The sequence below is a fragment of the Schistocerca piceifrons genome, chromosome 2 (assembly GCF_021461385.2).
Source record: "Schistocerca piceifrons isolate TAMUIC-IGC-003096 chromosome 2, iqSchPice1.1, whole genome shotgun sequence".
NCBI lineage: Eukaryota > Metazoa > Arthropoda > Insecta > Orthoptera > Acrididae > Schistocerca > Schistocerca piceifrons.
This window is the reverse complement of record NC_060139.1, coordinates 413,687,352-413,701,238: the sequence shown is the minus strand read 5'-3', so window position 1 is coordinate 413,701,238 and position 13,887 is coordinate 413,687,352. Positions and strand designations below refer to the sequence as shown.

Below are 13,887 nucleotides of genomic sequence, written 5' to 3'. Positions count from 1 at the left end.
AACCAAAATGGAGGGGTATCTGTTCAGAGGCCAGACTAACGTGTGGTTTCTGAAGAGGGGCAGCAGCCTTCTCAGTAGCTGCAGGGGCAACAGTCTGGATGAGTGACTGATATGGCCTTGTAACACTAACCAAAGCGGCCTTTCTGTGCTGGTACTACGAACGGCTGACAGCAAGGGGAAACTACAGCCGTAATTTTTCCCCAGGGTATGCAGCTTTACTTATGGTTAAATTATGATGGCGTCCTCTTGGGTAAATATATTCCTGAGATAAAATAGTCCCCCATTCGAATCTCCGGGCGGGGGCTACTAAAGAGGACTTGGTTGTCAGGGGAAAGAAAGTTACCGAACTATCAGTTTAACAAGCCACGGCTGCAAAATACTAACACCAATTCTTTACACACGAATGCAAAAACTGGTAGAAGCCGACCTCGGGGATGATCAGTTTGGATTTCGTAGAAATGTTGGAACACGTGAGGTAATACTGACCCTACGACTTATCTTAGAAGAAAGAATAAGGAAAGGCAAACTTACGTTTCTAGCATTTGTAGACTTAGAGAGAGCTTTTGACAATGTTGACTGGTTCCTTTCCTTCAAATTCTGAAGGTGGCAGGGGTAAAATATGGGAAGCGAAAGGCTATTTACAATTTGCACAGAAACCAGATGGCAGTTATAAGAGTCGAGGGGCATGAAAAGGAAGCAGTGGTTGGGAAGGGAGTGAGACAGGATTTTAGCCTATCCCAGATGTTATTCAATCCGTATATTGAGCAAGCAGTAAAGGAAACAAAAGAAAAATTCGGAGTAGGAATTAAAATCCATGGAGAAGAAATAAAAACTTTAAAGTTCGCCGATGACATTGTAATTCTCTCAGAGACAGCAAAGGACCTGGAAGAGCAGCTGAACGGAATGGACAGTGTCCTGAAAGGAGGATATAAGATGAACATCAACAAAAGCAAAACGAGGATAATGGAATGTGGCGAACTAAATCGGGTGATGCTGAGGGAATTAGATTAGGAAATGAGACACTTAAAGATGTAAATGAGTTTTGCTATTTGGGGAGCAAAATAACTGATGATAGTCGAAGTAGAGAGGATATAAAATGTAGACTGGCAATGGTAAGGAAAGCGTTTCTGAAGAAGAGAAATTTGTTAATATCGAGTATAGATTTCAGTGTCAGAAAGTCGTTTCTGAAAATATTTGTATGGAGTGTAGCCATGTATGAAAGTGAAACGTGGACGATAAATAGTTTAGACATGAAGTGAATAGAAGCTTTCGAAATATGGTGCTACAGAAGAATGCTGAAGATTAGATGGGTAAATCACATAACTAATGAGGAGGTATCGAATAGAACTGGGAAGAAGAGAAATTTGTGGCACAACTTGACTAGAAGAAGGGATCGGTTGGTAGGACATATTCTGAGGCATCAAGGGATCACCAATTTAGTATTGGAGGGCAGCGCGGAGGGTAAAAATCGTAGAGGGAGATCAAGGGATGAATACACTAAGCAGATTCAGAAGGAGGTTGGTTGCAGTAGGTACTGGGAGATGAAGAAGCTTGCACAGGATAGAGTAGCATGGAGAGCTGAATGGAACCAGTCTCTGGAATGAAGACAACAACAACAAAAACCTTTACGTTCAGGGACAACAATATTTCGAAAGATGGTCTCACTAATACACTCAACAAAATGTCTTTTCGCTCTTTATGGGAATCTATATGTGAAACAATACTTAAGCAACCGATGACTGCAGCAAGCCGCTGAAACGCGTCGTGCCAATAAGGTCGGAAAATAAACATGACTAATACTGAAAAAGTTTGTTTTACAAATGGGCCGTGTGTACTTCCATCTTTTGGTATTCGACAGTGTTTGGGCGCGATCGGGCTCTAGCATCTCGTTGCTGTCTTTTATTGCTTCGCTTCTATTTCGTTTTTTTCGCGGTTGTTCAGGGTTGCTCTTTAAGAAGCTCTTTCGTTTGAACTCCCGCCCGTAGTGTACCCACTATCGACTGCGAGTTCTGTCTTTGGTGTACTTAGAAACCATAGGTTGGTAACACGACCGACCCACGTGTTTACTGCGGTAGACTCTTTGGCCTATACTATTGTAAGTAGGCTGTTTAGATTTTTATGTTGGTAACGCCACGTAACGCTCTATATGAAAATCACTGACTGTGCTGTGTGAAGTCTGTGGCTGGTTGGCATTGTTGAATAGTCGCTATTGTAGTGTTGGGCAGTTGGATATGAACAGCGCATAGCGTTGCGCAGTTGGAGGTGAGCCGCCAGCAGTGGTGGATGTGGGGAGTGAGATGGCGGAGCTTTGAGAGCGGATGATCTGGACGTGTGTCCATCAGAAAGAGTAAATTTGTAATATTGGATTTCGGATAGGGAATTAGTTCCTTGTCTCCGAAGATCTAGTGCTGTATTATTAAGTTAATTCTAGTTCAGTCTAGTGTTCTGTTAATCCCTGGTTATATGTGTCCGCCATACTATTTGCGCTGTATTTATTCTAAGTGAGTTGCACTGACAGTAGTTGGGGGTTCGAGTCCTGTCACGGAGCTGATAAGGGGTCATATTGCTTTCGGCTTGTCAGTTGGAGGGTGTTGCCTTAGAGGTTTGTTAACATTGGCATGTCAGCGTTGTCTAGTGCTACCGGGACCTAAAGAAGAACATTGTGCTGATTAGGGAATGTTGTTACACCTTCTTGTTTTCATTTCGATACCTGTATTTGTTAAGGCAACCGCATGAAGTAATATCTGTTCTGAAGCTATGCTGGATCTTGCGCTCTTGGGATTTTTGGTTTTGTTTTGATCCCGACTATATGGGTGTCAGGAACTGTGTTGTTAATGTTTTGCTTGAACAGCGGATACGCGGCTAGTTTAGTACGTGTGTAGTGGCATGGCGTCCTCGTGAAGGCGTGCCCGCTAGATTGCTATTGCGTCTCCTAAAGTGTAATTTCCACCTTACTAAAACCCCCTTGTTAAAAGGGAGGAAGAAAAAGACTTTAGAAATACCTTCTATTTGCATTAACTATCTTACCTGTCGCTTAAGTAAATACCTGCCCAGTGATTAAGCTAATGGGAGCATCTATGCTAAAAGCAACTAGCGCGCTTCTGTTATGGTGGCCCTCGTGCCTATTTTGGTCCGAAAGATTGTATAAACAGGCTTACATGCTCCGTATCGAACTTCTGATGTTGTTTTTTGAGTGATTGTGGATTATTAAAATTGATTATAGTGCAAACGTTTGTATTTTACCTACCGTGTTTATAAGTTATTAATGTGATTGGCTGGAATGTAATACGTAAGTTTTAGGACCATGGGTTGTCCAGGTAGAAATTTTGAAGCCATGCTGTGTTGTGAAGTCATTTATTTATGTTTTATATTGCAATGAGAATTTAAATGTGGTAAACCCACGCTTTGTGATTAATAATTAAAGATTTAAGAGTGCGTTCACTTAGCGCTTACTTACGTGTTGTGTTATTATTATTTTAAAAAATTATAATAGGCGTTTTAGTTTCTTAAATTAAATCCTTTCCAATTCGTAAGTGGTGGCCCTCCCATTTTGGGCAATTGTAAGCATCGAAGCAGGATTTACGTAGTTGGTGTTATATATTGTATGTCATGAATAAATTATTTATGTGTTAAATCACGTCTGATATGTCAATTCCTTGGCCCCGTCCACACCTTGGTCGTAGTCTTTTAATATTAAATGATCAGACCACCGTTCCAACAAATTCCGTAATACAGTCGCAAATCTGAACCAATTCCATGCAACATGGTCGAATATAAATAAATATCCAAGTGGCTTAATGTTTCTGTCAAGGTTCTATGATGACACCTATTGTCTTAATGTATCAAAAGAGTCCTGAGTGACTATAGCTACTCTGCTCGGCTCAAATATAACGTTTCGGTACTTTGGGATCCAAACTTAAAGAAAGATCGTAATGCATCCATAGAGCAGAAAGAAAGGACACGAAAACTGTGTGTGCTGACACAAAAGTGGTGCTGCAGACACCATCACATTCAATGAAGCTACGCTAAGTTTCGCTTGCACTGTGGACCTCACACCAATTGCGGTCTGGCTTTGCTTCAGGGTCCGGAAGGATGATGCCATCGGCTATTTCACGTAAAAATAATACAACGTATATGAAGGCGATGAGCCTCAAGTGTTTTAAATTCATCACCAGAATTTCGCCGGGAAGGAAACCCCCGATCACTTCACTATACCATAAAATTCTGTGTCGAACAACTCCACAATGCCTCACGCATAGACAGTCGGTAATGATCCATCCATGAATAGAGGTCGTTAAATGATGCTTTTTGGGAGCTTTTTGAAAGAACGGACCAAATGGCTCTGAGCACTATGCGACTTAACTTCTGAGGTCTTCAGTCGTCTAGAACTTAGAACTAATTAAACCTAACTAACCTAAGGATATCACATACATCCATGCCCGAGGCAGGATTCGAACCTGCGACCGTGGCGGTCGCTCGGCTCCAGACTGTAGCGCCTAGAACCGCACGGCCACTCCGACCGGCGAAAGAACAGACCCTCTCACCTTCTTTTATTTTGATATTTACGCAAATATAAAATCAACCTCTCCTACTAACGGGTGCAGTTACTGAAGCCGTCGGTACACGAAAATTGGACAGATATCGCCATTTCCGTGATACCCTGTCCTTTCCATAGCTCATCAGAAAGTCATTTGAACAAGCATTATCCTCAATCTCTGCTCACATTATTAATCAAATCATTTCCCGCTATCTCTGGTAGCTGTTAATCGGGTTTCATTACATGCAATTGATCTCCACGGGAAGTAGAAATGCACATGACTACAGAGGGATAGAGACAAATTTCTGCATATTGTTGCACTTGAAGACAATGGAACGCTCTGAAACGTCATAAAAGACATAACGTTTATCTTGCCAACAGATAACACTTCGTTTCAGCGACAGTCTCCATTAAACTCCTATCTTGAGGAGAAAAAGTTAATGCTCCTTTGAAGTAATCGGAAGCTATTTACATTGTTAAACGCTTACTTTGCAGTAAACACTGGGACTCAGATACTGTCTTTCAATAACGTGCATCTAAGCAGAAGAATACTGGAATTACACTGAAACTGAATGAACATTAGTCATTAAAGATAGATACATCAGAATACTAATACGGGGAAAATACTCGGGTTTATCAATAACATTAGATGCAAAGAAAGAAACTTCGAATTTTAATAATTTGTATGTCGTCTATGGTCGTATATACGAATAGCATTTCAGCAAAAGAACGTCATCACACCTGATATAGCCAACATGTTTCACTTACATGACATTCGTGAGAGAGGGGCTGCACTTGCTTGATGCAGTTCTACCGAAGACTCATTACACACCTACAATTCTCGTCAGCACTACAGTTTGAAACGAATGTGTAAGCAAAAAGAACCTACTAACTCTGTTCATCTACAGGCAAGCAGTCACTTCTCCCCCTCCCCCCAGCACTATATATTGCCTTAGCATTTTGCGTCGGTAATAACATTTGATTTACGACGTGAATTGAGATAGATATTTGCTTCACCGTGACGGAAAAACACGACTAAGTATTTTATTGACATGTAGGTGGTTTAGACATCAGTTAAGACTTTGCTTTCACGATTCCACTTCACTGGAAAGAATGTAAATGGGAGAAATCATACTACCGATGAATGATGTTTGCTACATGTTTCTGCTCTATCTCATTAACGAGTATTATCACCAAGCTTTACAATAACATATGCGATATAGGAACCAGTCTGAAACAAATCTGCTCATCTGTGTTGCAAACTAACTTCTTGGATAAACATAAGTAACCTCTGAGTGTCACTTTAATTTTATCTTTTCAGTGTAAAAATGGATCTCAAATATTCACAGAAAACGAGAGATATACTTCGTACCTAACTCTGTTGCCACACTGCATATACTATGAATAATAGTACGTAATGATAACTATTCTACGTAATTAAGAAAATGCTTTAGTCGCGATTATTTTTGTACACTAAAGAGAAGCTGTCAGGGTGCATTTGAATGTTACCTTGATTTCCGCACTGTCCGAGCTGGAGAGTTATCATTTCTCCTGGCATTTTCTACTGCAGCAGCGAACTTTCCGGAAAATCTAAGTGGCGTTGGATCAGTGAGTGTCCTGCACATACGTGCAGATCGTAAGACGTCCTCCTTTTGTTCAGGTGTCTGACATGACCACCACCGGCCACATTAACAACATAAACACTGCAACTGATGCAATCTCTGTCCATGGAGTAAACATAACGATTTTCCACAGCGAATGCAGTTCGTTTATTCCTTGTTACTCCACATTTTTGCGACATTAAATAAATATTTCCAATCCTTAGAAATCTAGGCTGATGTGGCGATGATTCTAAGCACGTATATTCCTAATATTACTATCCCAAATTTAACGAGGAAGGTAGCTTTACAAAAAACTAGACTAATAATATATTGTTATAATGTTATCATATACGTGTAATACACTTCGTCTTTCTTGGTGCCATCACCCGGTTATTAGGTCGACGGTTCAATATTTTTTATTAAGAAAAAACAAACAGAGCACATCGTTATTCTATCCTCTTGCTGTTGGCGAGAATGTACGGGACACCTTCTTCATTTAAAAATCCTAACAGTCGACAGCACATCATACTCGTCCTTTCTTGTCTGCCCATTTATTCATCTGCCTATACCTTCTCATTGTTCCCATTGTTTCTTTCTTTTACACATTGCTGAACTCTCGGTTTTTCAATAGTAGGTCTATGTGCATTTAAATTACATATGTCACACCTTTATTTTCATGGATATTTCTTTCAGCGATCATCAACTTTTCATTCTCAAATGCGCTAAGTGTAACAATTAATAGAATGGTGCTGATAATTTTTATTCAGTTCTTAGTGTATGTCATTCGCAGCCCCTAATCTCATACCTACTCCCACGCATTCATCCATTCCATGAAAAATGTAAGTAAAGCGAACGCAACATCATCACAATGACGGGTGTGCAATCTACATCTGTTTACATTTGTCCTCTATCAACGTCAGTACGTGGATGTGTTCCATTACCCAGAGTACTTGCACTAAGCGCTGAGAGCCGGCCGGTGTGACCGAGCGGTTCTAGACGCTACACTACGGTCGCAGGTTCGAATCCTGCCTCGGGCATGGATGTGTGTGCTGTCCTTAGGTTAGTTAGGTTTAAGTAGTTCTAAGTTCTAAGGGACTGATGACCTCAGCAGTTAAGTCCCATAGTGCTCAGAGCCATTTGAACCAATTTTTAAGCGCTGGGATCGTCAAGATAACATCTAATTCTGCGTCAAAATATACATTCTGCAAGCCAACACACTCTGCATGGTGGAAGATACCCTGTACCATTATCAGTCAATGCCCCTTCTGTTGTGTGTCCTCGGAGTCTTTCGCGGCGACATGTCTGTACAAGAGGCGATCGGGCAGCCCATAGCACCTCCGGCCCACCGCTGGACCGAGTGACGTCAGGTGACGTGAGGGGACGGCGCCGCGTTTGAAACTGCCGCTCCCGCCTCCCTACAAGCGTCAAGCATTCGTCGTTGCCTCCTTTCGACATCCAAAGCCCGTTCCCACATCATGCTGAGTGTGTGCTCCTGCTCTCTGTTAAAATTGTTGCTGTCCATTCTAACGACAGCCGCCTCTTTTATAACGGAATCCCCGTACGTTGACGCAAAAGACAAGACTCTCATGTGTTAAAACTAAATCCCGTTAAGTGGGATTTATGCCCACTGTCAAGTTAGTTGCGGAAACGGACGGACGAGCGAGCAGCAGCAGGTAGTGGACGGCAACGAAAAGGGGACGCTAGTTCATGGCAAGAAAGGCGAAACTGGTGGGACTGATGACCTGAGTTACGATCACCATTGACAGGAGCGGCGGCAAAATGCCGCAGAGCCAGACGACAACAGCAGTGTCTCAGTGGGATTTGTGAGCAGGGGTCACGTTGCTATACAGGCCGCACTGTGTGACACGGACGAAGTCGAACCGGCGGGATGTCTCTGTCACCTTGACCTCGAGGACTGCCACGCGCCACAGCAAAGACGGCGCGACACGGGTGTGCGTACACCCTGTCATGGCAGAGAAGGGACTTTTCTTTTTGGGACTCTGCACGCAAGAACTGAAGGACCCAACAAAAACGAGAGTTGATACAGAACCTGGTCTGAAGGAGACAATATGGGCAGGTTGCGCCACATGCTAAGCTGCACAGAAAGTTAATCCAGAACACTAGTCACATTTTTCCTTTCCACACCTTTCATGCTACACCATGAAGGCGGAATCGAGTGACGCGTCATCACTTACCTGTCCTTGCACCGCCACGCCTCGTGACACTTTCCAGGAAACATGGCGGAATGGAAACTTCGGGTAAACGCTCTTCCCGTACCACCAATAACAGCACATTGAGTAGCAATATTTCGATGGAACCATACGTAGCTTCAAAAGCCACCCCATTTAGTAGGACCAACAGGCCAGAAATTTATCTGGCTGAGGATAATATGGAGTAGAACTCGAATGCAAGAAGAACAGTGTGCGTCACTCCATATATGAACACCTCTCGGCAACAATGAATCACGTACCAGCTTAAACCACATAGCGATGTCCCAGCCCATCTACTACTGCAGCCGATGAATAACAGTGTACCTTTGCCCACATGTACTGAATCACATGCCTATTTCTCCGAACTCTGGCAAAAAAATGTGCATATAAAATTTTTTGTGCGTTTCAGCTGTAAAAATCACGTTTAATGTGTGAAGCAAACTTGGATTTCTTACCGTTAGGGAAACTTTTATTACGATAATTTCTAATATTACTTTATTTCAGCAAGACATTCGTTCTCTCATTATGTTTATCATCCTGTTTGTTTAATGTGCTACTTATTTGTATGTTCGCCGACACTGCGATCATGAACAACATAAAAGAACCCGTACAGGCATCACATTTTAACTAAATGAGTCGATTTTTTATTGTCTATACACTGTGTACATCGCAAACAGATACACTCAAATCACACATGTAAATTACTAGAGACTGTGGTCTATACGGAATTTTGCTATATTTTATTTATTTATTTATTTTTTCCTCACTTTAGATCTGATTAATGGTAAGTTATTGCTGGCTGTTTACTTATGTTTATTGTAAATGTTTTGTTTGATTTCATTAAAATAAATATTATGTTTTCTCTTCTGTACAGAGAATGTATTATATAATCTCATGATCATGTACTGATATGCATCCATGCATTTATAAATTCACTGGAGATTTTAAATGCTCCAAAACTTATTTCTCGGTAGATACTAAGCTTTCCACATTTTTCCTTTTCTCGTGAACAGAAAAATCAGAGAACTGCGAACAGCGTGTGCTCTGATATAGATGGTACATTTATGTGTAGATCTGTCATCGATTTTATTTTTTGCTTTGCTATAAACTACTTATGAAGGGAGCCACCATGATTTCCGGGAAGAGTGGTTAGCAAATAATTGTATGTAAATATGTCCTCTTACCTTAGTTTAAATATGAATATATCTTTCGGTTTGCCTAGGTGAACTGAATTTCGGTTTTGTTCTCTTTCACTTTTGAAGGTATTTGACATTAATTAATAATTCTGTATGTTAAATACAAGATCAACCACCTTCTGCAGAATGATCTGTTACAAAAGAGTGGGATAGTGGCGCCCAGTGATATGAACGTGTTAGGATGTAGTTTATTTTATGTTTCGTACTCTATAAGTTGGCAAGTTGCACCTTTCCTCCCTATTACAATTTTTCAGCTCTTTGTAAAGTGAGCGGTTCCGCCAACCAAGGTAATTACCAACTAAAAACAAAAAAAGTCTTGTCGATAAGAAACTAGGTTTTACAAAATGTATCACTGACCGCACTTTTTTTTCAATACAAACGAGAGGCGATGACAAATGTCAAAGCATTACGCATCATCTCTTTTCATTCGGTGGTACGCTCTTTGCAAATTAGAGACAGTTCGATATGCAAATTACTTACGTTCCGATCAAATCCCATCGAAACCAGGGTGATTGCGGAAATGCATGTTTGTTTCCAATTGCAACACAATATTGGCGATTGCGTAGGTGATTTCTTTCATCTCTGCACTTGTAGATATACGTTGCATATGTACTAGGTATGGGTTAAGATGATTTCGGTGAGCTGCGTCATCCTCAGGGAAGAGAGGGAATTCTAACTGAAGAACCGTCCTAAGCCCCCACTGTCTTAGAAGGTAGGGAAAGTGCCATGTATCAGGTGCTGGATCTCAGGTATGAAGGACTAGCGTTGGACCACCAGAAGCTTGTTGTGTGACGCCGGCTTCCTAGAGAGTCGTTGTCAGTCAGGCAACCTCTGCTAAAAGTTTACTATTGTGGTCGTCCGCAAAATGTTTCTCTGCTGGAAGGAAGATTCTTAAACAGGATGGATAATTTTCTGAACCGTTCTTAAGAGGAACTTTCTAGGGGGGATAGATGCTTTTTGCGAGCCCTCTGACTGGAGAGTCATTGTCCATGAGGTGCCCTCTGCCTAAATTTTTATTGGTATGCATGTACACAAAATATTTCCCTGGTGGAAGGAGGATTTTAAACAGCGTGGGCAGTTTTTGAGCCATTCCTACGAGGTACTTTCTAGGGGCGATACGAATCTCGAAAGCTTTCTACAAGACACAAGAGGTCCCTGGAAAGAATGGTTATTCAGTTCGGACACTAGTTCGGCGCCTAGCCAAAAATGTTTACTTCTTTTTACGTTCCTACGCCAGAAAAAAGCGCACCAAAGGCACCTAAAGTAAGATAACCAAACAGTCTGAAGATTCGTGACGCAAAACTTCTTAGACACGACTTTCCGAAGTGGGACATCACTACACTTGACTGGGATGGCCGCATTTTCCCTGCATTGGTGGAGTATAGTAGCGTCAGCTTAATGTTTTCATTGGTGGGATGCTAAAAGTAACTTACTTCCCTGATGGGCAGTTGCTGCTTGAGACGTAGGAAACGTTCGCAGAACAGATGCGCTCTTCACTCTTTCGACCCTGCTTTCAGCCTAGTCACTCAGAGTTTTGCCCTTAGCAGAGTGACAAAGAACTTGGAAGAGCAGTTGAACGGAATGGATCATGACTTGAAAGGAGGATATAAGATCAGTATCAAAAAAGCAATACAACGGTAATGGGATGTGGACGAATTAAATCAGATGATGCAGAGGGAATTAGATTAGGAATCGAGGCACTAAAAGTAGTAGATTAATTTTTCTATTTGGGTAGCAAAACAACTGATGATGGCCAAAGCCGAGAGGATATAAAATGTAGACTTGGAACAGCAAGGAAATCTTTTCTGAAGAAGAGAAATTTGTTAGCATCCAATATAGATTTAAGTGCTAGGAAATTTTTTTCTGAAGGTATTTGTTTCGAGTGTATCCATATATGGAGGTGAAACGTGGACGATGAACAGTCTGGACAAGTAGAGAACTAGAAGCCTTCGAAATGTGGTGCTATTGAAGAAGTTGGAGATTAAATGAGTAGATCATGTCGTTAATGAGGAGGACAAGAAATTTGTGGCACAACTTGACCAAAAGAAGGGATCGGTTGGTAGAACACATTCTGAGACATCAAGGGATCACCAATTTAGTATTGAGCGGAAGGATGGGGGCTAAAATCGTAGAGGGAGACTCATAGTCGGATAAGTAAACAGATTCAGAAGGATAGGGGTTGTAACAGTTATTCGAAGATGAAGAGGCTCACACAGGATAGGATAGCATGGGGAACTGCATCAAACTAGTCTTCCACCTGAAGATCAAAACAACAACATTCATCTATGTCTTCCTCTACAGTTTTCAAAGTTTTCAACCTCTACAGCTCCATCTAGTACCATCAAAATTATTTCCTGGTGTCTTAACACCATGCGTTATCACTTCTTCATGTCAGTGTTTTCCATGCATTCCTTTCCTCGCCTATTCTCCAGAGAACCTTCTCATTCCTTACCATACCCGTCCACGTAATTTTCAACATTCTTCTGTAGCACAACATCTCAAATGCAATGATTCTCTCCTTCTCCGGTTTTCCCGTAGTCCGTGTTTCACTATCATCCAGTGCTGTGCCCCAAACGTACATTACCAGAAATATCTTCCCCAAATTAACGCCTATGTTTGACACTAATAGTCTCCTCTTGTCCAGCAGTGCCCCCTTTGCCTTTGCTTGTCTGCTTTTGATGTTCTTGCTTCTGCCGACATGGGTTATTTTGCTTCCAAGGTAGCAGAATTCCTTAATCTCATCTACTTTGATCACCAGTTCTGATGTTAAGTTTCTCACAATTCTCTTTTCTGATACTTCTCATTACTTTCCTCTTTCTTTGATTTACTCTCAGTCCTTATTATGTACTGATTAAACTGTTCATTCCACTCAACATATCGTATAATTCTTATTCAGGTTCATTGATGACAGCAAGGTCGTCAGAGAATCTTATCACTGGTATTCTTTCACCATGAATTTTAATCCCAATCCTGAACCTTTCTTTTAATTCAGTCATTATTTCTTCGATATATAGATGGATTAGTACGAGTGAAATACTGCATCCCAATCTTACACTCTTTTTAATTCGAGCATTTCGTTCTTGGACTTCCAATCTTTTTGTTCCCTCTTGGTTCTTATACATACTGTATTTCACCCGTCTTTACTCACAGCATACCTCTATTTTTCTCAGTATTTCGAACATCTTGCACTATTTTACATTGTCGAACGCTTTTTGCATGTTGACAAATCTTACGAATACGTCTTGATTTTCCTTCGAATATCAAGCGCAACGTCAGGACTGCCTCTCTGGTGCTTTCACCTTTTCCTAAATCCAAATTGATCGTCATCTACCGTATCCTCAATTTATTTTCCATTCATCTATTTCTTATTCTTGTCAGTAACTTGGATGCATGAGCACTTAAGATTATTGTGCACTAGTTGTTGCATTTACGTGTCCTTGCTTTCTTCTAAATTGTGTGGATGATATTTTTCCGAAAGTCTGACGGTATGTCGCCAGTCCAATAGATTCTTGAAGACCATCATGAGTATTTGTTTGGTAGCCATTTCCCCCAATGATTTTCGAAATTTCGATGGAATGCTATGTATCCATTCTGCCTTATTTGATCTTAAGGCATTTAAGGCTCTTATAAATCCTGATTCTAATACTGGATCCCCTATCTCTTCTACATCGAGTCCTGTTTCTTTTCTATAGCATCATACAACTCTTTCCCCTGATATAGGCCTTCAATGCACTCTTTCCACCTATCCGCTCTCTCCTCTGCATTTAACAGTGGAATTCCCATTGCTCTCTTAATGCCGCCGTCCTTCTTTTAATTTCACCGAAGGTTGTTTTCACTTTTCTACATGCTGAGTCAGTCCTTTCGATTTCTTCACATTTTTCTTGCGTCTAGTTCGCCTTATCTTCCTCGCGTTTCCTACTTATTTCATTCCTGAGTGATTTGTATTTTGATATTCCTGAATTTCCCTTAACATTTCTGTACTTGCTTCTTTCGTCGATCAGTTAAAATGTTTCTTGTGTTACCCATGGTTTCTTCGCAGCTACCTTCTTTGTATCTATGTTTTTCTTTCCAGCTTTGTGATTGCCCGTTTTAGAGACGTCCATTTTCAACTGGACTGCCTACCGAGCTATTCATTATCGCAATATCTATAGACTTAGAGAACTTCGAACCTATTTATTCCTTGATACTTCTGTAATCCACTGCATTGCTCACTGATTCTTCCTGACGAGTTTCTTACACTTCTGCGTACTCTTCGTCGTTACCAAACTGTTACCTGAGTTCACATTTGTTCCTCAGTATTCTTTAGAACCCAGTATCTGATTTAAGGGTCTCTGTCTGACTAT

The 13,887-nt window shown here is 41.1% G+C and overlaps 1 protein-coding gene across 1 annotated transcript in view; it reads right to left on the bottom strand.

Annotated features, from left to right (window-relative positions):
• LOC124775434 (tubulin gamma-1 chain-like) overlaps positions 1 to 6,095 on the bottom strand; it is an 86,334-nt gene extending 80,239 nt beyond the window's left edge. The window contains exon 1 of the mRNA XM_047250267.1: positions 6,047 to 6,095. Within this exon, the coding sequence (XP_047106223.1) occupies positions 6,047 to 6,095 (49 nt within the window). The remainder of the gene's footprint in view (positions 1 to 6,046) is intronic.
• Positions 6,096 to 13,887: the final 7,792 nt, after the last annotated feature.